This window comes from Halichoerus grypus, chromosome 10 (genome assembly GCF_964656455.1).
Source record: "Halichoerus grypus chromosome 10, mHalGry1.hap1.1, whole genome shotgun sequence".
Lineage (NCBI taxonomy): Eukaryota > Metazoa > Chordata > Mammalia > Carnivora > Phocidae > Halichoerus > Halichoerus grypus.
Window position 1 is genome coordinate 58,798,843 of NC_135721.1, and position 27,247 is coordinate 58,826,089.

A 27,247-nucleotide genomic window follows, 5' to 3' on the forward strand; every position below is an offset into this window, starting at 1 on the left:
GCTTCTAAGAGCCCGGGAACTAGAATTCTCTGGACCTGAGATACATGAGGTTTTGTTCAGCACCTTTGGCCTGGTCAGTGGTCATGAATTTTTTTCCTTAGGTGAGCTGTGAGATTGTATTTGAGAAGATCAATTCCTTTGCCTGTGTAAGATCTTAGTCATAGCTACCAGTGGTTTCTCACTAGACTTCTCTATTATACCTCCCGTCCTCTAATGCTTCCTCTTGGAATTGTGCTTGTCATACTATCCATTTCTTCTTTTTCTTCCTTCTTCTTCCTCCTGTTTTCTTTCTTTTTTTTTTTTAAGTAGGTTCCACACCCAGGGTAGAGCCCAACGTGGGGCTTGAACTCACCGCCCTGAGATCAAGACCTGAGCTGAGGGGCGCCTGGGTGGCTCAGTCGTTGAGCGTCTGCCTTCGGCTCAGGTCATGATCCCAAGGTTCTGGGATCGAGCCCCACATCGGGCTCCCTGCTTGGCAGGAAGCCTGCTTCTCCCTCTCCCACTCCCCCCACTTGTGCTCCCTCTCTCGCTGTGTCTCTCTCTGTCAAATAAATAAATAAAATCTTAAAAAAAAAAAAAAAAAGACCTGAGCTGAGATCAACAGTTAGGTGCTTAACCAACTGAGCCACCCAGGCACCCCCATACTATCAATTTATGATCTTGAAGTTTTTATGAACATTTCTTTTTTTTTTCTTTTTAAGATTTTATTTGTCAGAGAGAGAGTGCACAGGGGGAGCAGCAGGCAGAGGGAGAAGCAGGCTCCCACTGGGCAAGGAGCCAGATGGGGGACTCGATCCCAGGACCCTGGGATCATGACTTGGAGCCGAAGGCAGATGCTTAACTGACTGAGGCACCCAGGTGTCCCGAGCATTTCTTTTTTTAACCTAAGTGATGAGAACCATTTTTTTTTTTCATCCCTACCTAGTCCACTGCCCCTTACATTGTGTCAGGGGTACTTTCAGTTACTTTCTGGCACCCTTGGATATTGACCAGCGTTGATGTTTCCATTTCTACTTTGGTTTCTCCTATTGGGCTATATTTGGTGTTCTGTAGGTCTGTGTAGATAATTCTTCCACCTTGCTTGCCCTCTTTCCTGTCCCGGTGGTTGACCCTTTAGGGTTGGAATACAGTTCCTCTTCTTTAGGGAATGGTGGGAGGATTTCGGGATGATGTTGCCTGCCTGTCTGCTTTTATTGTACTGTGGACTTTAATGGATCTGATTATTTGTAAAGATTAGTGGCTTCTTTTAAACTGCAGTCTGGGGGTGCCTGGGTGGCTCAGTCGGTTAAGTGGCTGCCTTCAGCTCAGGTCATGATCCCTGGGTCCTGGGATTGAGCCCTGAGTTGGGCTCCCTGCTCAGCTGAGAGCCTGCTTCTCCCTCTCCCTCTGCCTGCTGCTCTGCCTACTTGTGCTCTCTCTCTGTCAAATAAATAAATAATTAAAAAAAAAAACAACTGCAGGGCACCTGGGTGGCTCAGTTGGTTAAGCGACTGCCTTCGGCTCAGGTCATGATCCCGGAGTCCCTGGATCGAGTCCCGTATCGGGCTCCCTGCTCAGCAGGGAGTCTGCTTCTCCCTCTGACCCTCCCCCTCTCATGTGCTCTCTCTCTCTCATTCTCTCTCTCTCAAATAAATAAATAAAATCTTTAAAAAAAAAAAACAAAAAAACAACTGCAGTCTGAGTTTCCCTATTTGTTTGTTTGTTTAATAAAAATCTTTTTAGTTGTAAAAAACAAGTAAATAATTTACCATCACAATCATTTTTAAGTGTACAGTTCAGTAGTGTTAAGAATATTCCCATTTTTGTGCAACAGATCTCTAGAACTTTTTCATCTTGAAAACTGAAACTGTACCCATTAAACAACTCCTCATTTCCCTGATAGTCACCATTCTATTTTGTTTGACTTTGCCTACTCACGTTATCTCATTTAAGCAGAATCATACAGTATTTGTTTTCTTTTTAAAAATTTGTTTTATTAACATATAATGTATTATTTGTTTCAGGGGTACAGATCTGTGATTCATCAGTCTTACACAATTCACAGCCCTCACCATAGTACTTACCCTCCCCACTGTCCATCACCCAACCTCCCCATCCCTCCCACCCCCCTCCACTCCCGCAGCCCTTAGTTTCTTTCCTGAAATTAAGAGTCTCTTATGGTTTGTCTTCCTCTCCAGTTTTGTCTTATTTAATTTTTCCCTCTCTTCCCCTGTGATCCGCTGTCTTATTTCTCAGATTCCTCATATCAGTGAGATCATATGATACTTGTCTTTCTCTGATTGACTTATTTCGCTTAGCATAATACCCTCTAGTTCTTTTCTTTTCTTTTTTTTTTTAAGATTTTTAAAAATTTATTTATTTGGCAGAGCACGAGAGTAGGAACACAAGTAGGGCGAGTGGGAGAGGGAGAAGTAGACTCCCACTGAGCAGGGATCCCAGTATGGGGCTTGATCCCAGGACCCTGGTATCATGACCTGAGCTGAAGGCAGATGCTTAACGACTGAGCCACCCAGGTGCCCCTACCCTCTAGTTCTATCCACGTCATTGCAAATGGCAAGATTTCATATTTTTTTTTTGATGGCTGCATAATATTCCATTGTATATATACACCATATCTTCTTTATCCATTCATCTGTTGATGGACATCTAGGCTCTTCCCATCATTTGGCTATTGTGGACATTGATGCTATAAACATTGGGGTGCATATACCCCTTTGGATCACTACATTTGTATCTTTGGGGTAAATACCCAGTAGTGCAATTGCTGGATCGTGTGGTAGTTCTATTTTCAACTTTTTGAAGAACCTCCATACTGTTTTCCTGAGTGGCCATACCAGCTTGCATTCCCACCAACAGTGTAGGCGGGTTCCCCTTTCTCCGCATCCTTGCCAACATTTGTCGTTTCCTGACTTGTTAATTTTTAGCTGTTCTGACTGGTGTGAGATGGTATCTCATTGAGGTTTTTTTTTTTTTTTTTTTAATTTTATTTATTTGACAGACCGCGAGAGAGGGAACACACAAGCAGGGGGAGTGGGAGAGGGAGAAGCAGGTCTCCCACCGAGTGGGGAGCCTGATGTGGGGCTCGATCCCAGGACCCTGGGATCGTGACCTGAGCCGAAGGCAGACGCTCAACCACCGAGCCACCCAGGCGCCCCCTCATTGAGGTTTTGATTTGGATTTCCCTGATGCCGAGTGATGTTGAGCACTTTTTCATGTGTGTGTTGGCCATTTGGATGTCTTCTTTGGAAAAATGTCTGTTCATGTCTTCTGCCCACTTCTTGATTGGATTATTTGTTCTTTGGGTGTTGAGTTTGATAAGTTCTTTATAGATTTGGGATACTTGCCCTTTATCTGATATGTCATTTTGCAAGTATTTGTCTTCTTTTGACTGCCTCACTTAATATAATATCCTCAGAGCTCATCCATGGTGTAGTATGTGGTAGGATTCCTTCCTTCCTTCCTTCCTTCCTTCCTTCCTTCCTTCCTTCCTTCCTCCCTCCCTCCCTTCCTCCCTCCCTCCCTTCCTCCCTCCCTCCCTCCCTCCCTCCCTCCCTTTGAGAGAAAGAGAGTACAAGCAGGGGGAGTGGTAGAGGACAGGGTGAAGGAGGTTCCCGCTGAGTAGGGAGCCTGATGTGGGGCTTGATTCCAGAACCCTGGGATCATGACCTAAGCTGAAGGCAGGTAAGTTTAACACTGAGTCACCCAGGCACTCCTTCCTTCCTTTTTAAGGTTGAATAATATTCCCGTGTGTGTGTGTGTGTGTGTGTGTATACATTACATTTTGCTTATTCATTTGTTGGACATTTGGGTTGCTTCTACCTTTTGCCTATTGTGAATAATGCTGCTTTGAACATAGGTTTGCAAATATCTCTTTGAGATTGAGCTTTTAGTTCTTTTTTTTTAATGATTTTTAATAATTTATTCATTAGAGCAAGCGAGTGAGAGTATGGGCAGGGAGTAGGGTCAGAGGGAGAGGGAGAAGCAGACTCCCTGCTCTGTAGGGAGCCCAAAATGGTGCTGAGTCTCAGGACCCTGGGATCATGACCTGAGTCAAAGGTAGATAAGCTTAACTGACTGAGCCATCCAAGCGTCCCATGCTCATCGGGGAGTCTGCTTGAAGATTCTCTCCCTCTGCCCCTCCCCCCACTGGGCCATGCGTCCTCGCTCCCCCCTCTCTAAAATAAATAAATCTTAAGAAAAATATAGAAATGTATTTAAAAGTGGGATTGCTGGATCATATAGTAATTATATGTATATTTATTTTTAAGTAATCTCTATACCCAACATGGGGCTCGAACTCGACCCTGGAGTCAGGAGTCATGCTTCATTGACTGAGCCAGCCAGGTGCCCCCATGTTTAATTTTTTGAGTAACTGCTGTGCTGTTTTTCATAACAGTTGCACCATTTTACATTCCCAGCAACTGTGCACAAAGGTTCTGGTTTTTCTGCATCTTTGCCAATGCTTGTTATTGAGGTTGTTTTGTGTGTGTGTGTGTGTGTGTGTACTTTGTTTTGAAATCACAAAGTGATTTCAGCCTTCCAGTTTTGTTCTTTTTCAAGATTGTTTTGGTTATTTTGGGGTCTCTTGAAATTTCATATGAATTTCAGGGTGGAATTTTTAATTTTTCTCACCCCCCCCCCCCCCCCCCGCCAATTTGGGACTTTGGTAGGAATTGTATTGACTCTGCAGATCACTTTGGGCAGTGTTGACACTTAACAGTATTAAGTCTTGTGATCCATGAATATGAGATTTCTGTTTATTTGTGTCTAATTTCTTTCAGCAGTGTTTTGAAGTTTTCAGTGTACGTGTCTTTTACCTCCTTGGTTAAGTTTATTCCTAAGTCTTTTATTCTTTTTGGTACTGTGATAAATGCAGTTGTGTTCTTAATTTTCTCTACAGATTGTTCATTGTTGCTATATAGCAATGTTAAGATTTTTGTGTGATTTTTGTGTCACGCTACTTTACTGAATTAATTCTAGCAGTTTTTTTTTGGTGGACTCTTTATAGAGTTTCCTACACATAAGATTATGTAATCTGTGAACAGTGGTTATTTTACTTCTTCCTTTCCAATTCCTTTTTGCCTAATTGCTCTGGCTACAACTTCTAATACTGTAGTTGAACAGAAGTTGTAAAAGTTGGCTACTTTGTCTTGCTCCTCATTTTAGAGAAGATTGCAGTCTTTATCCATTGAGAATGATGTTAGCTCTCTGGAGAGCTCTAATTTGACTGTAATAAAATGTCCTTCCATTCCTTTACTGGTTATGAGGTAGATACAATGAAATAAATTGGAAAGCTTGTGTTGGTGAGCTGTTAGGCTGCTAGGTAGGCCTTAGGTGGGCATAGGTGTCTGACTACACATACACTTTTTCCAAAATGTGTTCCTTTTGTGTTTTTTGTTTGGGAAAGATAGGATTGTTGCAGCCACTCAGATTCCTGTGTTTTCAGGCTGGGGAAGGAAAACTGGCATTGTGTAGTATGGTTTCTTCTTCCCTGTCCAGGTTGTTGACCCTTTAGGGTTACAATATTGTTCCTTACAGGTTTCTTTCTTCTTTTTTAATGGCTGAGATGCATTTTCTTCGTTTTCTCTTAGAATCCTTTTACAAAAGAAGTTAAACAGCAGGTTACTAGCAGGACGGTGAGAATCCCTTCTGAGAGCCCTCCACCCCTTCCCTTGTTTTCCAGCTGTATTATTGCTGCAGTTCATGGGGTTGGAGGGCTGCCGAAATCTACAAACCAGGAGTTTGTTTTCAGTGGTTGCCTTATCTCTTCCCCCATTATATATTAGCCCCGTCATGGATTTGTTGTCAGGATTTTCTACCTGATGGACAGTAGTGTGTTTGGCTTGCAGGGTCTCAGGTGCTCTTACCTTGTTAACCTTTTGTTTGCCATGTACTTCTGCCTTTTATGCCTTTTCCTTCTCATCCTGGTCAAGAGACTTGTTTTTACCCTTTTTGGTCTAGTCAGTATTACCAGAGAGAAGTAGTCCAACCTCCTGTTTGGACTACCAGCATTTGTGGAGCTGAGTGTGGAAGAGTGCCAGAAGGCTCAACATTGAGTATATAGTTTGATCTAGAACAAGGTATTCTTTTTTTAGACAAAAATTAGGCCCATACACAATTGATAGAAGAATAATATTAGTAAAATGTAAGACTTTTATTGGTTCTTAGGGATTTTCCCCCCATAATATTAATGTTTTACAGTGATCCATGCAAGCTTTTGTGTGATTAAAGAGATGACCCTGGTGGAGGTGGGGTGGGGATAAAAAAAAAAAAGACCCTACTACCAATATATGAAGAAACTGTAACAAAGCTGACAGTCTTTTTTTTTTTTTTCTTCCAAAGCTGACAATCTTAAGAAATGACTTTTTATTGTGCATATAGTGATTGGTTTATTGCCTTTAAGGACCCCTTTGTTTTCTAGATTGTAAAGCTATGTGTCGAGAAGGTGAAGTAGGTGTAAAGTCATTAAGATGATGGATTAATGCGAGTGGTTCTTTTGATCTTTAGTGTTTTGGGGAAATGATCTTTATTAGAATTGAATGCCTTCATGTCTCCATATCAAAAGATGACACATGGACCTCATGGTTAAAGCTGCAGCGGGTTGATTGACACTTCAGTGAAATGCCATTGGAGACTTAACTGCTAGTGTTTTTTGTTTTAAGTCAGACTAGTTACGATTTTGTCAGTGCTCTGGTTATAAAGTTTCATAGGTTTTGAGTAGTTTTCTTCTAACCTTGTTTTATTGTGGTTAGCCGTATTATTCTTTAAGTTATTTTTTAAAAAGATTTTATTCCTTTGGAAGAGAGAAAGTGAGCATGCATGCACAGGCACGAGTGGGAGGAGGGGCAGAGGGACAAGCAGACTCCCCGCTGAGTGGGCAGCCCAACCCAGGGCTTGATCCCAGGACCCTGAGATCAGGACCTGAGCTGAAGTCAGATGTTTAACCGACTGAGCCACCCAGGTGCCCCTAAGATTTTGTTTTTAGGTGATCTCTACACCCAACGTGGGGCTCAAGCTCATGACCCCAGGATCAAGGGTTGCATGTTCTACTAACTGAGCCAGCAAGGCGTCCCCACCTTATTCTTCAGTGCAAGATTTTGTGTCACATGAATCTTCTCAGTAATGCTTATGTGACATAGTAGGAAATACCTGTACAGAGACATATACATGTTTTCAGTATGAAACTCCTGGCTTTTAGCTGCATGGTTTTCTAAAAACCAGATTTTTCTGGTTCAGCATCTCCGAGAGGAAACATCATCTTTTGGAGAGAGAGAGAGAGAATGTGAATGTGTGTGTGTGTGTGTGTGTGTGTGTATGTGTGTGTGAAGGGGGAAGAAAGGGGGTGTCTACCAACTTCTTAATAAGACTTTAATATTTTTTAGCCCTACCTGTATTCCTGCTTTCAGAAGTACTCAGTGTTTCTAGTTCCTGAGCCTTTCTGAGATTTCATGGGGAAAAATTAGCCTAGTTCTATTCCCCAGTATCAGGCTGTTTGTTTAGCTTATGTGGTTTTTCTTTTCCTTTCTTTTTTTTTTTTTTTTAAAGATTTTATGTTTTTATTTGACAGAGAGAGACACAGTGAGAGAGGGAACACAAGCAGGGGGAGTGGGAGAGGAGCAGGGAGCTCGATGTGGGCCTCGATCCCAGGACCCTGGGATCATGACCTGAGCTGAAGGCAGACGCTTAACGACTGAGCCACCCAGGAGCCCTACTGTGGTTTTTCTAAGTCTGGTGCCCTTTTCTTACACAATTTAGTTGTTTTTGCCCTTGTGTGTTAATTTTCTCTTGTTTTAATGGAGTTTGGGGAGGAAGTGGAAAAAAAAAGGGTATCTTGAATCTGGCATATTTAACTAGAAAAAATTAATTATGAAACTAGGTTAGACCATTGAAAAGAACCCTAATAGATACACATGTACTTGCCAGATTTAATAGATGTTAATATTTTATATTGGCTTTTAGTTGTATCACTTTTAGGCTTTTAGCTGTATCAGTTTTATTTCTTTTATAAAAATACTTCCTCTTGCCTTTGTATCTTTTTCCCCCAGATGTAACCATTCTCTTGGTGAGGATGTGTGTCATTACAGTATATGTATTTATACTATGTTGGTACATGAGACATAAGACATAAGACAGTTTTTTTGTGTGTGTTAAAAGTTAACAAATGGTGGGACACCTGAGTTGCTCAGTGGCTGCCTTCGGCTCACGTCATGATCCCAGGGTCCTGGGATTGAGTCCCACATCGGGCTCCCTGCTCAGAGGGGATCCTGCTTCTCCCTCTCCCTCTGCCTGCCACTCCCCTGCTTGTGTTCTCTCTCTGACAAATAAATAAAATCTTAAAAAAAAAAGTTAACAATTGGTATCAAACTGCCTGTATCGTTTTGCAACTCTTTCACTGTTTATTTGGAATTTGAATATTAGAAATTTTGATACACAGATTCAGTATATTTTTATTTATGTTTTAAAGATTTGAGAGAGCATGAACAGGGGGAGGGGCAGAGGGAGAAAGGGAGAATCTTCAAGTAGACTCCCCACTGAGTTTGTTTATTTTTGAAAAGATTTTATTTTTAAGTAATCTCTACACGCAACATAGGGCTTGAACTCACAACCCCGACATCGAGAGTCATGAGCTCTACCAACTGAGCCAGGCACCCTGAGTTTCAGTTTATTAAACTAATTACCCCTTTAATTTTTTTTATTATGTTAATCACCATACATTACATCATTAGTTTTTGATGTAGTGTTCCATGATTCATTGTTGGCGTATAACACCCAGTTCTCCATGCAGAACGTGTCCTCTTTAATACCCATCACCAGGCTAACCCATTCCCCCACCCCCCTCCCCTCTAGAACCCTCAGTTTGTTTTTCAGAGTCCATAGTCCATAGTCTCCCATGGTTCGTCTCCCCCTCCGATTTCCCCCCTTCATTCTTCCCCTCCTGCCTTCTTCTTCTTCTTTTTTTTTTTTTTTTAACATATAATGTATTATTTGTTTCAGAGGTACAGGTCTGTGATTGAACATTCTTACACAATTCACAGCGCTCACCATAGCACATACCCTCCCCAGTGTCTATCACCCAGCCACCCCATCCCTCCCACCCCCCACTACTCCAGCGACCCTCAGTTTGTTTCCTGAGATTAAGAATTCCTCATATCAGTGAGATCATATGATAACATGTCTTTCTCTGATTGACTTATTTTGCTCAGCATAATACCCTCCAGTTCCATCCACGTCGTTGCAAATGGCAAGATTTCATTCCTTTTGATGGCTACATAATATTCCATTGTATATATATACAACATCTTTTTTATCCATTCATCTGTTGATGGACATCTTGGCTCTTTCCACAGTTTGGCTATTGTGGACATTGCTGCTATAAACGTTGGGGTGCATATACCCCTTCGAATCCCTACATTTGTATCTTTGGGGTAAATACCCAGTAGTGCAATTGCTGGATCGTATGGTAGCTCTGTTTTCAACTTTTTGAGGAACCTCCATACTGTTTTCCAGAGTGGCTGCACCAGCTTGCATTCCCACCAACAGTGTAGGAGGGTTCCCCTTTCTCCGCATCCCCGCCAGCATCTATCGTTTCCTGACTTGTTAATTTTAGCCATTCGGACTGGTGTGCGGTGATATCTCATTGAGGTTTTGATTTGGATTTCCCTGATGCCGAGCGATGTTGAGCACTTTTTCATGTGTCTGTTGGCCATTTGGATGTCGTCTTTGGAAAAAGCTCTGTTCATGTCTTCTGCCCATTTCTTGATTGGATCATTTGTTCTTTGGGTGTTGAGTTTGATAAGTTCTTTATAGATTTTGGATACTTGCCCTTTATCTGATATGTCATTTGCAAATATCTTCTCCCATTCTTTCAGTTGTCTTTTGGTTTTGTTGACTGTTTCTTTTGCTGGGCAAAAGCTTTTTATCTTGATGAAGTCCCAGTAGTTCATTTTTGCCCTTGCTTCCTTTGCCTTTGGCGATGTTTCTAGGAAGAAGTTGCTGCGGCTGAGGTCGAAGAGGTTGCTGCCTGTGTTCTCCTCTAGGATTTTGATGGACTCCTGTCTCACATTTAGGTCTTTCAACCATTTTGAGTCTATTTTTGTGTGTGGTGTAAGGAAATGGTCCAGTTTCATTCTTCTGCATGTGGCTGTCCAATTTTCCCAACACCATTTGTTGAAGAGACTGTCTTTTTTCCATTGGACATTCTTTTCTGCTTTGTCGAAGATGAGTTGACCGTAGAGTTGAGGGTCCATTTCTGGGCTCTCTATTCTGTTCCATTGATCGATGTGTCTGTTTTTGTGCCAGTACCATACTGTCTTGATGATTACAGCTTTGTAATAGAGCTTGAGGTCCGGAATTGTGATGCCGCCAGCTTTGCTTTTCTTTTTCAACATTCCTCTGGCTATTTGAGGTCTTTTCTGGCTCCATACAAATTTTAGGATTATTTGTTCCATTTCTTTGAAAAAAGTTGATGGTATTTTGATAGGGATTGCATTGAATGTGTAGATTGCTCTAGGTAGCATTGACATCTTCATAGTATCTGTTCTTCCAATCCATGAGCATGGAACGTTTTTCCATTTCTTTGTGTCTTCCTCAATTTCTTTCATGAATATTTTATAGTTTTCTGAGTATAGATTCTTTGCCTCTTTGGTTAGATTTATTCCTAGGTATCTTATGGTTTTGGGTGCAATTGTAAATGGGATCGACTCCTTAATTTCTCTTTCTTCTGTCTTGTTGTTGGTGTATAGGAATGCCACTGATTTCTGTGCATTGATTTTATATCCTGCCACTTTACTGAATTCCTGTATGAGTTCTAGCAGTTTTGGGGTGGAGTCTTTTGGGTTTTCCACATAAAGTATCATATCATCTGCAAAGAGTGAGAGTTTGACTTCTTCTTTGTCGATTTGGGTGCCTTTTATTTCTTTTTGTTGTCTGATTCCTGTGGCTAGGACTTCTAATACTATGTTGAATAGCAGTGGTGATAGTGGACATCTCTGCCGTGTTCCTGTAGAGGGAAAGCTCTCAGTTTTTCCCCATTGAGAATGATATTTGCTGTGGGTTTTTCATAGATGGCTTTTATGATATTGAGGTATGTACCCTCTATCCCTATACTCTGAAGAGTTTTGATCAAGAAAGGATGCTGTACTTTGTCAAATGCTTTTTCTGCAAGTACTGAGAGGATCATATGGTTCTTGTTGTTTCTTTTATTAATGTATTGTATCACATTGATTGATTTGCGGATGTTGGAACCACCCTTGCAGCCCAGGGATAAATCCCACTTGGTCGTGGTGAATAATCTTTTTAATGGACTGTTGGATCCTATTGGCTAGTATTTTGGTGAGAATTTTTGCATCTATATTCATCAAGGATATTGGTCTGTAATTCTCCTTTTTGATGGGGTCTTTGTCTGGTTTGGGGATGAAGGTAATGGTGGCCTCATAAAACGAGTTTGGAAGTTTTCCTTCCATTTCCATTTTTTGGAAGAGTTTCAGAAGGATAGGTATTAATTCTTCTTGAAATGTTTGGTAGAATTCCCCTGGGAAGCCATCTGGCCCTGGGCTTTTGTTTGTTGGGAGGTTTTTGATTACTGCTTCAGTTTCCTTAGTGGTTATAGGTCTGTTCAGGTTTTCTATTTCTTCCTAGTTCAGTTTTGGGAGTTGATACATCTCTAGGAATGCATCCATTTCTTCCAGATTATCTGATTTGCTGGCATATAGTTGCTCATAATATGTTCTTATAATTGTTTGTATTTCTTTGGTGTTGGTTGTGATCTCTCCTCTTTCATTCATGATTTTATTTATTTGGGTCATTTCTCTTTTCTTTTTGATAAGTGTGGCCAGGGGTTTATCAGTCTTGTTAATTCTTTCAAAGAACCAGCTCCTAGTTTTGTTGATCTGTTCTACTGTTCTTTTTGTTTCTATTTCTGCTCTGATCTTTATTATTTCTCTTCTTGTGCTGGGTTTAGGCTTTATTTGTTATTCTTTCTCCAGCTCCTTTAGGTGTAGGGTTAGGTTGTGTATTTGAGACCTTTCTTGTTTCTTGAGAAAGGCTTGTATTGCTATATACTTTCCTCTTAGGACTGCCTTTGCTGCATCCCAAAGATTTTGAACAGTTGTCTTTTCATTTTCATTTGTTTCCATGAATTTTTTAAATTCTTTAATTTCCTGGTTGACCCGTTCATTCTTTAGTAGGATGCTCTTTAGCCTCCTTGTATTCGAGTTCTTTCTGACTTTCCTCTTGTGATGGAGTTCTAGTTTCAAAGCATTGTGGTCTGAAAATATGCAGGGAATGATCCCAGTCTTTTTGTACCAGTTGAGACCTGATTTGTGACCTAGGATGTGATCTATTCTGGAGAATGTTCCATGGGCACTAGAGAAGAATGTGTATTCTGTTGCTTTGGGATGGAATGTTCTGAATATATCTGTGAAGTCCATTTGGTCCAGTGTGTCATTTAAAGTCTTTATTTCCTTGTTGATCTTTTGCTTAGATGATCTGTCCATTTCAGTGAGGGGGGTGTTAAAGTCCCCCACTATTATTGTATTGGTGTTGATGTGTTTCTTTGCTTTTGTTATTAATTGCCTTATATAATTGGCTGCTCCCATGTTAGGGGCATAGATATTTACAATTGTTAGAGCTTCTTGTTGGATAGACCATTTAAGTAGGATATAGTGTCCTTCCTCATCTCTTATTACAGTCTTTGGTTTAAAATCTAATTTGTCTGATATAAGGATTGCCACCCCAGCTTTCTTTTGGTGTCCATTAGCATGGTAAATGGTTTTCCACCCCCTCACTTTCAATCTGGGGGTGTCTTTGGGTCTAAAATGAGTCTCTTGCAGACAGCATATCGATGGGTCTTGTTTTTTTATCCAGTCTGATAGCTTGTGTCTTTTGGTTGGGGCATTTAGCCCATTTACATTCAGGGTAACTATTGAAAAATACGAATTTAGTGCCATTGCATAATATAATAATATAAGGTGACTGTTACTGTGTATTGTCTCTGTTCCTTTCTGGTCTATGTTACTTTTAGGCTCTTTCTTTGCTTAGAGGACCCCTTTCAATATTTCCTGTAGGGCTGGTTTCGTGTTTGCAAATTCCTTTAGTTTTTGTTTGGATCCTGGAAGCTTTTTATCTCTCCTTCTATTTTCAATGACAGCCTAGCTGGATATATTATTCTTGGCTGCATATTTTTCTCATTTAGTGCTCTGAATATATCATGCCAGTCCTTTCTGGCCTGCCAGGTCTCTGTGGATAGGTCTGTTGCCAGTCTAATGTTTCTACCATTGTAGATTACAGATCTCTTCTCCCGAGCTGCTTTCAGGATTTTCTCTTTGTCTCTGAGACTCGTAAGTTTTACTATTAGATGTCGGGGTGTTGACCTATTTTTATTGGTTTTGAGAGGGGTTCTCTGTGCCTCCTGGATTTTGATGCCTGTTTCCTTCCCCAAATTAGGGAATTTCTCTGCTATAATTTGCTGCAGTATACCTTTTGCCCCTCTCTCTCTTTCTTCTTCTGGGATCCCAATTATTCTAATGTTGTTTCGTCTTATGCTACCACTTATCTCTTGAATTCTGCCGTCATGATCCAGTAGTTGTTTATCTCTCTTTTTTTCAGCTTCTTTATTTTCCATAATATGGTCTTGTATATCACTAATTCTCTCTTCTGCCTCATTTATCCTAGCAGTTAGAGCCTCCATTTTTGACTGCACCTCATTAATAGCCTTTTTTATTTCGACTTGGTTAGGTTTTAGCTCTTTTATTTCTCCAGAAAGGGTTTCTCTAGTAACTTCCATGCTTTTTTCAAGCCCAGCTAGTATCTATAAAATCATCATTCTGAACTCTAGTTCTGACATCATACTAATGTCTGTATTTTTAGGTCCCTGGCAGTCGGTACTGCCTCTTGTTCTTTTTGTTGATTTTTTCTGTCTTGTCATTTTGTCCAGAGGAGAATAGATGAATGAGAGAACAAAATGCTAACAGGGTAACAACATCCCCAGAAAATATCCACTAAACAAATCAGAAAAGACCTGAAACCAGGGGAAAAGAAAGGGAAAGAAAGAAAAAAGAAAAGAAAAAGATAAAAACAAAAACAAAACAAAGAAAACGAATGTGATCAGATATGATCAGAATGGTGCATAGATCAGTGCCACACACTACATTTTGGGTGTGTTTTGGTCTGTTAGAAGAAAGTGCCTCCCAAAATTTTAAAGAAAGAAACAGTTATATATGTATAAAAATAAGGGTTAATACAATGAAGGGATGGAATATGAATGTAAAGATGAAAATTATGAAAGATTTTATGAAAGGAATTGATAAGAAGTTGTTTGAAAAAAGAAAGAAGAGGATTTAAAAAAAAAAAGGGAGAGAATGTGATCAGGCAGGAGACTAGAACAAAGCCATACACTAGAGATTTAGGGTATATTTTGATCTGTTAGAAGAAACTGTATCTCAAAATTTTAAAGAGAGAACAACTTATATATATATATACCAAAAATAAGGGTAATTACTATGAAGGGATAGAATATGACACTAAAAATGAAAAATAAAAAATATTTTTTAAAAAAGGGATTGATGTTGGTTGAAAAAGGGAAAAAGAAAAATTCAAAAAAAAAAAAGACAGTTAAAAAAAAATTAACTTTGGAAGACTAAAGAATCATGGTAAAAGCCATGGATTCTATGTGCAGTAGTCCCCTACTTCTGGAGTTCTGCTGTTCTCATTGATCGGTAAACTTGGTCTTGGTTGGCTGTTCTTTCTGATCTTCTGGGGGAGGTGCCTGTTGCTGTGGTTCCCAAATGTCTTTGCCTTAGATGGAATTGCCCCACCCTTGCCAGGTTTAGGCTACATAATCTGCTTGGGTTTGCTCTCGGGAGCTTTTGTTCCCTACAAGCTTTCCGTACAGCTTTGGAAGACGAGAGTGAAAATGGCGGCCTCCCAATCTCCACCCTGGAGGAGCCGAGAACTCGGGGCCCCACTCCTCAGTGAGCCCCCAGAGAAAAGCAATCACTCCCGTCTCCCCGGTCTCCAGCTGCACTCCGTGCTCACCCGGCCTGTGACCGAGCGTTTCTTTCTCTGGCACACGACTCCGTTTGGAGTCTCCAAACCCAGCTGATCCCTGTGGGGCGCGGGAGCTACTCCGGGGGAGGAAGGGGAGTCTCCCCGGATCTGCTGCTTGTTGGGTCCCTGCTGGAAGAGCAGTGGCCTGGCTGTGCCGCGGATCACGGTTTATTGTAACCCGGAGCTGAGAGCCCATTCCTCGGCTCTGTCTCTGCAGGCGGCTTCCCTGCTCTGATACCTGGGAGCTCTGCCGCACTCAGGCACCCCCGGTCTTCCTGTGACCCAGAGGATCCTGAGACCACACTGTCCCAGCGAGGGTTCCACCCCCGGCTTAGCCACTGGAGCGACGTCCCTCAGCGGAGCAGACTTCTCAAAGTTCCAATTTTGTGCTCCGATGCTCTATCACTTGCCAGAAGCGGGCTATGGAGGCCCCTTCCCCCACCGTCTATCTTCCCAAATATCGCCTCGGATTCACTTCTCTGCACATCCTACCTGCCAGAAAGTGGTTGATTTTCTGTTCAGAGTTGTTGCTATTCTTTTCTTTGATCTCCTGTTGAGTTCGTAGGTGTTCAGAATGGTTTGATCCCTATCCAGCTGAATTCCTGGGACCAGATGAAATCCAGGTCTCCTACTCCCCTGCCATCTTGCTTGTCCGCCCCTTTACTTTTTAATAGGCAGTACTTTTCATGCATTTCAGTTTGGGTTCTACTACTACTACTACAACACTAAAACTAGTCTTTTTAAAAAAAAAAGTCCCCTTCTTCCAGTTAAAATTTTGACTTATATTTTTGCAAACTGACCGGGAATAAGGGATACATATGATTGATATTTAAACTTTAATTGCCAGTCCTGAAATAGGTATAGTATGAATGCTTATAAGAAATAAATTCTGGGGGTGCCTGGCTGGCTCATTCAGTACAGTATGTGACGCTTGATCCCAAGGTTGTGAGTTTGAGCTCCACATTGAGTGTAGAGATGACTTAAAACATCAAATAAAAATAAGAAAAAAAAAGTTCTGGATAATGGACCTTATTCCTCTTTTTGTTGTAATTTTTTATTTTTTAAAATATTTTTTTATTTTTAAATTTTTATTTTAGGGAGAGAGTGAGTGTGTGTGCCAGAGAGGATGCGTGTGTGGAAGGAGGGGTAGAGGCAGAGGAAGAGAGAATCTCCAAGCAGATGCCCTGCTGAGCGTGGAGCTTAACTTGGGCCTTGATCCGTTGACCCTGATATCATGACTCGAGCAGAAATCAAGAGTCAGTTGCTTAACTGACTGAGCCATCCAGGCACCCCAAGATTTTTTATCTTATTTATTTTTATTTAAATTCAGTTAATTAACATACAGTGTATTGGTTTCAGAGGTAGACTTTAATGATTCATCAGTTGTATATAACACCCATTGCTCAGTACATCAAGTGCCCTCCTTAATGCCCATCACCCAGTTACCCCATCTCCCCCTCTACCCTCCCCTCCAGCAGCCCTGCGTTTGTAGTTAAGAGTCTCTTAGGGTTTGTCCCCCTCTCTGGTTTTGTCCTATTTTATTTTTCCCTCCCTTCCCCTATGGTCCTTTTTTTTTTTCCTTAAATTCCACATCTAAGTGGAATCATATGATAATTGTCTTTCTCTGATTGACTTATTTTGCTTAGCATAATACCCTCTAGTTCCTTCCATGTCATTGCAAATGGTAAGATTTCTTTTTTGATGGCTGAGGAATATTCCATTTTGTGTGTGTACACTATATCTTCTTTACCCATTCATCTGTCAGTGGACATCTGGGCTCTTTCCAGAGTTTGGCTGTTGTGGACATTGCTCCTATAAACATGGGGGTGTGGGTGCCCCTTTGGATCACTATGTTTGTACCTTTGGATAAATACTTAGTAGTGCAGTTGCTGGATCGTAGAGTTGCTCTATTTTTAAGTTTTTCAAGATTTTTATTTTTAAGTAATCTATACACCCGATGTAGGGCTCCAACTCACAACGCAAGATCAAGAGTCACATGCTCCACCTACTGAGCTGGTTGAGTGTTGGACTCTTGATTTAGGCTTGGGTCATGATCTCAGGGTGGTGAGATGGAGCCCTGCATCAGGCTCTGTGCTCGGTGCAGAGTCTGCTTGTCCGTCCCTCTTCCTCTGCTCCTCCCCCTGCTCACATGCATGTGTGCGCGCGCTCTCTAAACTAAATAAAATCTTTTTAAAAAAAGCCTTAAAAAAATAGAATGGGGTTGGCAAAGGGTGGCCCAGCGTACCAGATCTTTCAGCTGTTTGTTTTTAACATGGATGTGGTCGTTTGTTTACACATTGTGTGTGGCACAGCTGTCTAGGTGTGGAAGAGACTCTTTGGCCTTCTAAGCCTAAAGTATTTACTTTCTGGCCCATTAACGAAAAACTTGCTGACCAGATCTTATACAAAACATTTTACATAAAGACTTATTTGGACAACCTGTAGTTTCTGAAAACTTTTTTCTTTCTGGATTTAACTTTAGATTCCTTTCCTAGTTGTACATACTGTATATGAAATGCCAGTATGTCAGTCAAGCTCCAGTCAGGGAGTTGAAAGGGAATTTATTAAAGGGAAGTACTTACACAGATGTTGGAGGTAAAGAACAAACGGAACCTGGACAACACCGAGAGATGATGATGATGACATTTATAATAACTGAGGAAGCAGCCAATCTCCCTGAAGGCTGGGGAAACAAAGGAAAGAGGGTTGTCAGAATCTAAGAATCACTTAGAATCACTTGGAGGTGGGCCCTGTAAGGGAAGCTAGGACTTAATGGAAGGGATGCTGTCTGGCTACTGCTGGTAACTCTGAGAGGAGTACCATGAGATTGGTTTTTGGATGCTGCCACTTGGAATCTGGGCTGCTGCTGAGTGATGCTTTCATACACAGAAAGTGAACACTTCCTTGGTCTCCTCCTGCCTTCTAGTCCTTTAGTACCATGTAGGCAGTGGAGGAGGATCTTAACAGGAAGCCAGCTGGAAATGAAAAATGAAGTTCGCAGAGTTCCAGTCCCAGCCTCACAAAGCATAGAACAGAAGGGGGGATTTGAAGTAGAGAGACAACACTAGAATAACTGGCAAAGTGTCTTATCTCTTGCTCCCCCAATACATCTGTTAAAAAAAAATATCTGAAATACTTGCGTTTAGTCTAGACCTTTTTTTTTAAAGTATTGGCTTTAATACTGGTTTAGCATTACTTATTCCTAATATTAAAAAGTGTTTGTTTCTACTTTATTTCAGTATCAGATATAGAAGGTGGTGATGGACTGCAGCTCAGAAAGGAACATACTCTCAAAATATTTGCTTATATCAATTCCTGGACACAGAGGTATGCATTTTTAAGTACTTTAAAGACTAACTTTGTGAGTTGTACTTTAAATTGGCATTGTTTGTCATGAAATTTCCCTTTTAGAGTGTTGGGTTGTATACCTATAGTCAATGAATGACAGTTTATCAATATTTATTAAATCTTCTTCCCTTAATCATGAGGCCACTCATGGTTTTGTTTTTTACAACAGAATAAAAGTTTCTTTAACTCTTTCATTATTTAGAAATAGGAGAGTGAATGAAATTCTTTTTTTTTTTTTCTTTTTCTTTTTAAATATTTATTTATTTGACAGAGAGAGACACAGTGAGAGGGGAACACAAACAGGGGGAGTGGGAGAGGGAGAAGCAGACTTCCCGTGGAGCAGGGAGCCCGACGCGGGGTTCGATCCCAGCATACTGGGATCATGACCTGAACCGAAGGCAGACTCTTAACCGACTGAGCCACCCAGGTGCCCCAAGTGAATGAAATTCTAAAAATAATGATTTTGAGAGATTAAAGAATTTTTAATGGCATAGCTAGAGACCTTTAACAAACTTAATCCATTAAAAAAATCAGTATTTTGGTAATGGACACTTTGACCCTTCTGGAAGCCACTTGTTACTACATTTGCATAATATGTAGGTGTATTAGACCAATTTTTAAAAAATACATATATTGAGAATATAAAGAATACAACTTCAGGGAACACAATAATTAATATAATCAGAATTTGTAACAAGAATTTGCACGTTCCTGTTCCCTTAAAATGATTTTAGCTGGTCATAGCTAAAGATTCTTTTTTGCTTGTGTACCTATCTCGTTTATTAGTCTTCTAAAATTTTTGTGGGTGAAGAATGTTTGAAGCTTTGTGTGCAATGATTACAGTGAACATGTTAAGTGCAGCTAACATAAATGTCTTGAGGCCCACAGTCTAGCTGATCATAGAGTTTATCTTCAAATCTCATTTGTTCTACAGTAATATCCCTTTTTCCTCTTTTTTTCCTTCTTTGTCAATAAAGTTGGTACACATATTTGTTCTACAAAAGATTGTAGATTTTTTTATATGCCATCATTATTGGCATCTCTTTTTTGAGTCTCAACCAGCTGAATTACTTTTAGTTAAGTTTAGGAATGGTTGCTGTTCCTCTGTTCTTTTCATTATGGGTAGAGTAAGTGATTGTATATTTCATAATACTAACATTAATGATTTAAAATTAACATCAGTATCCAAAGGATTTGTTGAGAAATGTTGCATTTGAGTAATAATTCTGGATTTATTTATTGTAACTGCAGCTAGATAGCAACATGTTATGCCACTAAATAAAATGAAATCCAGAGAAATGATGCAATTTTTTTAACATCTCACCCCCTAGTTATTGGTGGTGCTGGGTGGGGGTTACATGTTCCCATTCCTAGTCCTCTTTTATCATTGATACATACTCTTAATCCTTGTATCAGGAATTTTTAACCTGGATGGGAATGAAATTACAAAGTAAATATTGATGTGTACAGTTTTAGGCATAATTTGTAGGTTTCATTAGAATGTCAGAATGTTTGCCCCCAAACTACGGAGATCCTCTTTTATCTACTGTTGCTGTAGAGTATAGTGGTTAAGAGTGTGGCTCTCGAGCCAGATTAATGTGGCTTTGAGTCCTGCTTCATTACCTGTTTATTAGATGATTAGGACAAACTAGTTAGCTTGTAAGTTCTTACTTCATTTGTGAAATGAGAATAATAATGTTACTGCTATTTTAGGTTGTGAAGAGACCAAGTGCTTAGCACAGTACCTGACAGAAGATCTTAATAAACACCTGTTTTAATTAAAATTGTTAAAATTTATTTTAGAAAATGATATACATGTTGAAGGTTATGTAAACTAAAGTGTGAAAAACTGAACTAAAAATAAATAAATAAATAAAAAACAATTTGTAACCTTTATCATTTTATTCACATGTCAGTAAGTATGAGCAGTTTTTAGCTGGTAGTAAAAAAGTGCCCAAAAGTAGAATGTTACACTCTTCATTGTTCATGCTGAAGACAAGACAAGTGACAATAAAATATCCAGGTGGATCACAGTGTTTTGTGATAAAAAAATTTTTGTCTGTGGGTGCCTGGGTGGCTCAGTTGGTTAAGTGTCTGCCTTTGGCTCAGGTCATAATCACAGGGTCCTGGGATCAAGTCCCGCATCAGGCTCCCTGCTCCTCGGGGAGTCTGCTTCTCCCTCTCCCTCTGCCTGTCTCTCCCCGATTGTGCTCTCTTTCTCTCTCTCTCTCTCTCTCTGTCAAATAAATAAACAAAAATCTTAAAAAAAAAATTTTTTTTTTGGTCTGTTCTCCCTTCCCCCTCATGTCTCTGACCTCCGCTGTTTCTTTCTTGGGCATCAGAAAATACTGTTGCCTAGATTAAGATGGTAGTTCTTGTAGGTGATAAATAGCAACTAATAAGGCACGGTTAATCTTTAAAAGAGCTTGTTAACTTGGGGTCCCATGACCATGGAAGTCCATAAATGTATCTTAGCACACTGATGAACCCATGACATTTCATACAAAATGTTCTTAAAGGTTTTCTGGGAGAAAAGTGTTAATAATTTTCATTAGATTATCAGTGGTCAAGAATTATTATTCTGATATATTGACTAGAAGATAGGTAAAGGAGCATATTCACTTAAAAATAGTATATTGATAAGAATTTAATTTTTTAAGCATTACACTATATTAATATTTTATATTATTTGCCTCCTATTTAAGTATGCACTCATTATAAAAATCTTCGAGAAAATAAAGAGAGTCAAAGTTTAAAAAAAAAAAAAAAAACATGCTACCATCCAGAGTAACAACTGGTAATTTTTTTTGTATACCCTTGGTATGAGCTTGTGAATCATACAGTTTAAAATTTTGGAAAAATGTGATCTTTTACTACATTTATGTTTTATAATCTGATTTTTCATACACAGGTATAATTAATCTCTTCATGTCATCAGATGTCATTTTTAATTGCTGTATAACAGTCATACAGCTGCCATTCCTTTTTCTGTAAGATAAGGAATGTTATATGTGTTTGTTTTAAAAGATTATCATTTATTTTATTAATATTGCAATTCGGACTGGAATGGGAGGAAAACTAATTCAAAGTGGAGAGAGAAGATTAAGAGAATAAATTGAAGAATACAAGTTAATAGAAGAGCATATGAAGGTCTGAAAGTAACACGGATGATAAAAGCATTGAATAATGTTGCTTTTTTTTGGACTCGTTAAAACTTATGACAAAACAGGCTTAAGTTTCTGTGTTGTAAATTCCACCTTCCATACCAAGTATGAATAAAATTTTTAAATTTTATTCATACTTTTTAATTTTATTTCATGATTAGTCTTCTAAAAGAATTCTGGGTGAGTTTCTGTCAGCTTTTTGTATTTTCAGGCTAAAAATTACATCTTTCATACCTGTCGTTTCTGGTTGATAAATGTTCAAGGCTATTGCTTTTGTTTTTTCATTGTTTTGGGAAACATTTTTTTAAGTAAACTCTACATCCAGTGTGGGACTTGAAGTCATGATCCCAATATCAAAAGAATAACATACTTCATTGACTGAGACAGCCAGGTGCCTCAGTAAACTTTTTGACCAGTTTTAGTAGCTGTTGCTTTCAAATAGATTATGTTCTATACACTCTAAGGCTCTGCCTTTTATTTTGGCATTAAGAAATTTGGGGATGTTGATAAATTCAGTGGGGTATTGATATTGACCACTCTTTAAAGTAGTGCTTTTCATGAATTAGTTCATAAATAAGAACTTTGCTAAGGTTAGATACTGTGGATTAACAGTTCTTTCAAGTGTTCCACAGTACCAGGCCAGGGAAAATGTTAGATCCATTGGAATATGTGCTGTTAGATGGAATTATAGAATCAATGTTAAAAAATAATTTAATTTTGGCATGTAGATTCCTCATGAATGTTGAGTTAAAATTCTTTTTTTATTAATTGAAGCTATGTATTTTATGCTAGGCATTTAGAAATTTTATCATACGTTCTTTTTTTAAATTGTTTTCAATTTTTATTTAATTTCAGTATGGTTAATATACAGTATTAAATTAATTTCAGGTGTACAATATAGTAATTCAACATTTCTATATATTAGTGCTCATTAAGATGAGTACACTCTTAATCCCTTCACCTATTTCATCCATCCCTCCACCCACGTCCCCTATGATAACCATCAGTTCTTCATAGTTAAGAATCTGTTTTTTGGTTTTCTTTTTTTTTTTTCCCTCCATTTTTGTTCCTTTTGTTTCTTAAATTCCACATATGAGTGAGATCATATGGTATTAGTCTTTCTCTTACTGACTTATTTCACTTAGCATTATACTCTCTGGATCCATCCATGTGCTTACAAATGGCAAGTTTCATTTTTTTTATTCTTTATTTAAATTCAGTTTAATTAACACATACTGCATTGTTAGTTACCAGGGTGGAATTTAGTGATTCATTGGTTGCATGTGACACTCAGTGCTCATTATATCCAGTGTCTTCCTTGATGCCCATCACCCAATTACCCCTTACCCTGATCTTCCTCCCCTCCAGCAATCCTCACTTTGTTTCCTAGAGTTGAGCATCTCTTATGGTTTGCCTCCCACTCTACTTTCATCTTACTTTATTTTTCCTTCTTTTCCGCTATGTTCATCTGTTTTGTTTCTTAAATTCTACATATGAGTGAAATCATACTGTATTTGTCTTTTTCTTTAAATTTTTTTTTAAAGATTTTATTTATTTATTTGTCAGAGCACAAGCAGGGGGAGTGGCAGACAGAGCAGGTAGAGGGAGAAGCAGGCTCCCCACCGAGAAAGGAGCCCGATGCGGGACTCGATCCCAGGACCCTGGGATCATGACCTGAGCCGAAAGCAGACACTTAACTGACTGAGCCACCCAGACGTCCCATATTTGTCTTTTTCTGACTGACATATTTCCCTTAACGTAGTACCCTCTAGCTCCATCTTGATCCTTTTTCTTATGGCTGAGTAATATCCTTTTGTGTGTGTATATATAAAAATATGGTACGTCTTCTTTATCCATTCATGTATCAGTGTACACTTGGGCTGATTCCATAGCTTGGCTGTTGTAAATAATGCTTCAATAAACATAGGGGTGCGTATATCCTTTCGAATTCGTATTTTTGTATTCTTAGGGTAAATACCCAGTAATGAGATTACTGTATCATAGCGTAGTTCTATTTTTAATTTGTTCAGGAACCTCCGTAATGGTTTTCCACAGTGGCTGCGCCAATTTCTGTTCCCACCAACAGTGCAAGAGGGTTTCTTTTTTTTCCACATTCTCACCAACAATTGTTGTTTCTTGTGTTTTTGATTTTGGCCATTCTGATAGGTGTGAAGTGATAGCTCATTGTGGTTTTGATTTGCATTTCCTCGATGATGAGTGATGTTGAGCATCTTTTCATGTGTTGGCCATCTGTATGTCTTCTATGGAGAAATGTCTGTTCATATCTTCTGCACATTTTTAATTGGATTTTTTTTTCTTAAGATTTTTTATGTATTCATTTGAGGCACAGAGATAGAGAGAAAGAGAAGGCATGAGCCGGGGGAGAGGCAGAGGGAGAGGGAGAAGCAGATTCCCCGCCGAGCAGGGAGCCCGACGTGGGGCTTGATCCCAGGACACTGGGATCATGACCCTTAACCGACCGAGCCACCCAGGAGCCCCTATTTGGATTATTTTTTTGTGTATGTGTGTTCAATTGTATAAGTTCTTTATATATTTTGGATCCTAACCCTTTATCAGATATGTCATTTGCAAGCATCTTCTCCCATTCGGTAGGTTGCCTTTTTTAGTTTTGTTGGTGGTTTCCCTTGCTGTGCAGAGACTTTTTATTTTGATGTAGTCCCAATAGTTTATTTATGCTTTGGTTTCCTTTGCCTCAGAATATACATCTAGAAAAATGTTGCTATGGCTGATGTCAGAGAAATTACTGCCTGTGCTCTCTTCTAGGATTTTTATGGTTTCAGGTCTTATATTTAGGTCTTTAATCCACTTTGAGTTTATTTTTGTGTATGGTGTAGGAAAGTAGTCCAGTTTCATTGTTTTGCATGCAGCTGTCCAGTTTTCAAGATTGCTTTGGCTATTCGAGGTCTTCTGTGGTTCCATACAAATTTTAGGATTGATTGTTTGTTCTAGTTCTGTGAAAAATGCTGTTGGTATTTGCATTGGGATTGCATTAAATCTGTAGATTGCTCTGGGTAGTATGGACATTTTAACAATATTTGTTCTTCAAACCCATGAGCGTGGAATGTCTTTTCTGTTTCTTTGCATTGTCTTGAATTTCTTTCATCAGCGTTTTGTAGTTTTCAGAGTATAGGTCTTTCATCTCCTTGGTTAAGTGTATTCCTAGGATTTTTATAGTTTCAGGTCTCACATTTAGGTCTTTAATCTGTTTTGAGTTTATTTTGTGTATGGTGTAAGAAAGTGGTCCAGTATCATTCCTTTGCATGCTGCTGTCCAGTTTTCCAACACCATTTGTTGAAAAGACTTGTTCCTTCTTCATTCCTTCTTTGTGGAAGATTAATTGGCCATGTAATCATGGGTTTATTTCTGGGTTTTCTGTTCTGTTCCATTGATTTATGTGTTTGGTTTTGTGCTAGTACTTTACTGTTTTGATTACTACTGCTTTGTAAAACAACTTGAAGTCTAGAATTGTGATACCTCTAGATATGTTTTTCTTTTTCAAGATTGCTTTGTCTAGTCAGGATCTTCTGGGGTTCCATACAAATTTTAGGATTGTTTGTTCTAGTTCTGTGAAAAATGGTGTTGGCATTTGGATAGGGATTGCATTAAATCTGTAGATTGCTTTGGGGGTCGTATGGACATTTTAACAACATTTGTTCTTTGAACCCATGAGCATGGAATGTCTTTACATTTCTTTGTGTTGTCTTGAATTTCTTTCATCAGTGTTTTATAGTTTTCAGACTATTAAGTCTTTCACCTCCTGGGTTAAGTGTATTCCTAGGTATTTTCTTATTTTTTGGTGCAATTGTAAATGAGATTGTTCTTAATTTCTCTTTCTGCTACTTCATTATTGTAAAGAAATGCAGTGGATTTCTGTACATTGATTTTGTGTCTTATGATTTTACTGAATTCATTCTTCAGTTCTAGTTTTTTTCATGGAGTCTTTAGGGTACTGTATATATAGTATCATGTCATCTGCAAATAGTGAAAATTTTATTTCCTCCTTACCAATTTCGATACTTTCCCCCCCCTTTTTCTTGTCTGACTGTTGTGGCTAGGACTTCTACTATGTTGAATGAAAGTGGTGAGAGTGGACGTCCTTATCTTGTTCCTGACTTTAGGGGAAAAGTTCTCAGTTTTTCACCATTGAGTATGATGTTAGCTGTGGGTTTTCATATTAAGGCCTTTATTATGATGAGGTATGTTCTCTCTAAACCTACTAGCATATTCTTAAATGTAAGCATTCTCCACTCAAGCAGCATGTAACTCTACTTGGGTAAGAAAGTCTTATCAGGCTGGTAATAATAGGGGTAGGACTAAGGAAAAAATAGGATAAGCATAGATAGTGGAAGGGTATGTCTGAGATTAGTGTATAAATAGATGTAATATGTAGAGTTTAAAAAGTAAACAGAAAAAGGCCTGTAATAAAGTTCATTGTCCCCTATTTCCTCAACTCCCCTTCTGCTTTCAACTCTTTCATATGTTGGCTTTGATAGTAACCTCTGTATTCTGAAATAGTGTTATTATATTGCTGTTACTTCATGCATCAATTTTAAGTAAACTCTATGAACTTTCTTTTCTGATATATGAAGATTACATTTGTAAAACTTCCCTATTCTTTCAGGGTAATTCTAAAAATAACAATTCTGGTCAGCAGTGAGCCAGAAGAGTTTCTATGGCTCATTTTATATTTTACAAGAAATAAATTCTTGTTTATCTTTTGCTATCTTTTTGTTTCCTAGAGTTTACTGGCTTGTTATTAAATAATTTTCGGGTTGTGAATCACCAATTCTTTCCAAACTCTTCAACCCTTCTTAGTACTAGTTTTTACATTTTTATGCATCATTATGTGATCTGTTATTTTCTTCCCTTTCCCCTCTCCTGAATCTCCTTTGGCCTTTATCTTCCTATTCCACTTGTTGGTTTCTCATTAGGTTTACTAAATAGCTATCTTCTCTTCAGATCACCCTTGAAATTTCTTTTGCTTTTCTGTTGTTTTGGATCTCTAGGTTCCTGGATTCCGTGTTGACATCTTTATTTGTTTACTATTTTTGTTTTGTCAGAATGACATCTTTTCTGAGAAAGGGTGCATGGGAGACAAATGTTTTTTTAAGACCTTTCAGGCCTAAAAGTTTCTATTCTACCCTTAATCTTATTGAACACTTTTGGATACAGAATTCTAGGTAGAGAATGATTTTCTTTCAGAAATTTAAAAAGTATTGCTCCATTGTGTTCTACCTTCCGATATTGCTTTGAAATTTTTAAATATTTATCTATTATTTTAAGATTTATTTATTTTTTATTTTATTTTATTTTATTTATTTTTTTTTTAAAAGATTTTATTTACTTATTCATGAGAGACAGAGAGAGAGAGAGACAGAGGCAGAGGGAGAAGCAGGCTCCCTGCGGAGCAGGGAGCCCAATGCGGGACTCGATCCCAGGACCCTGGGATCACGACCTGAGCCGAAGGCAGATGCTTAACCGACTGAGCCACCCAGGCGTCCCTATTTTTTATTTTAGAGAGAGAGTGCATGAGCTCCCTCAGGGAGAGGGAGAGAGAATCTGAAGCAGACTCCCTGCTGAACATAGGGCTGTTGTGGGGCTCGATCTTTCGACTCCGAGATCGTGTCCTGAGCTAAAATCAAGAGTTGGATGCTTAACCTGCTGTACCA

General features: G+C 39.1%; 1 protein-coding gene across 9 annotated transcripts in view; it reads left to right on the top strand.

Annotated features, from left to right (window-relative positions):
• USP34 (ubiquitin specific peptidase 34) overlaps positions 1-27,247 on the top strand; it is a 256,698-nt gene that overhangs the window by 35,298 nt on the left and 194,153 nt on the right. For all 9 annotated transcript variants that reach the window (XR_013441778.1, XR_013441777.1, XM_036083556.2 and 6 more), the window contains exon 2: positions 18,285-18,372. Coding sequence is in view for 7 of the 9 variants with exons in the window: in XM_036083556.2 (XP_035939449.2) it covers positions 18,285-18,372 (88 nt within the window). In the remaining 2 variants the exon portion in view is untranslated. The remainder of the gene's footprint in view (positions 1-18,284; positions 18,373-27,247) is intronic.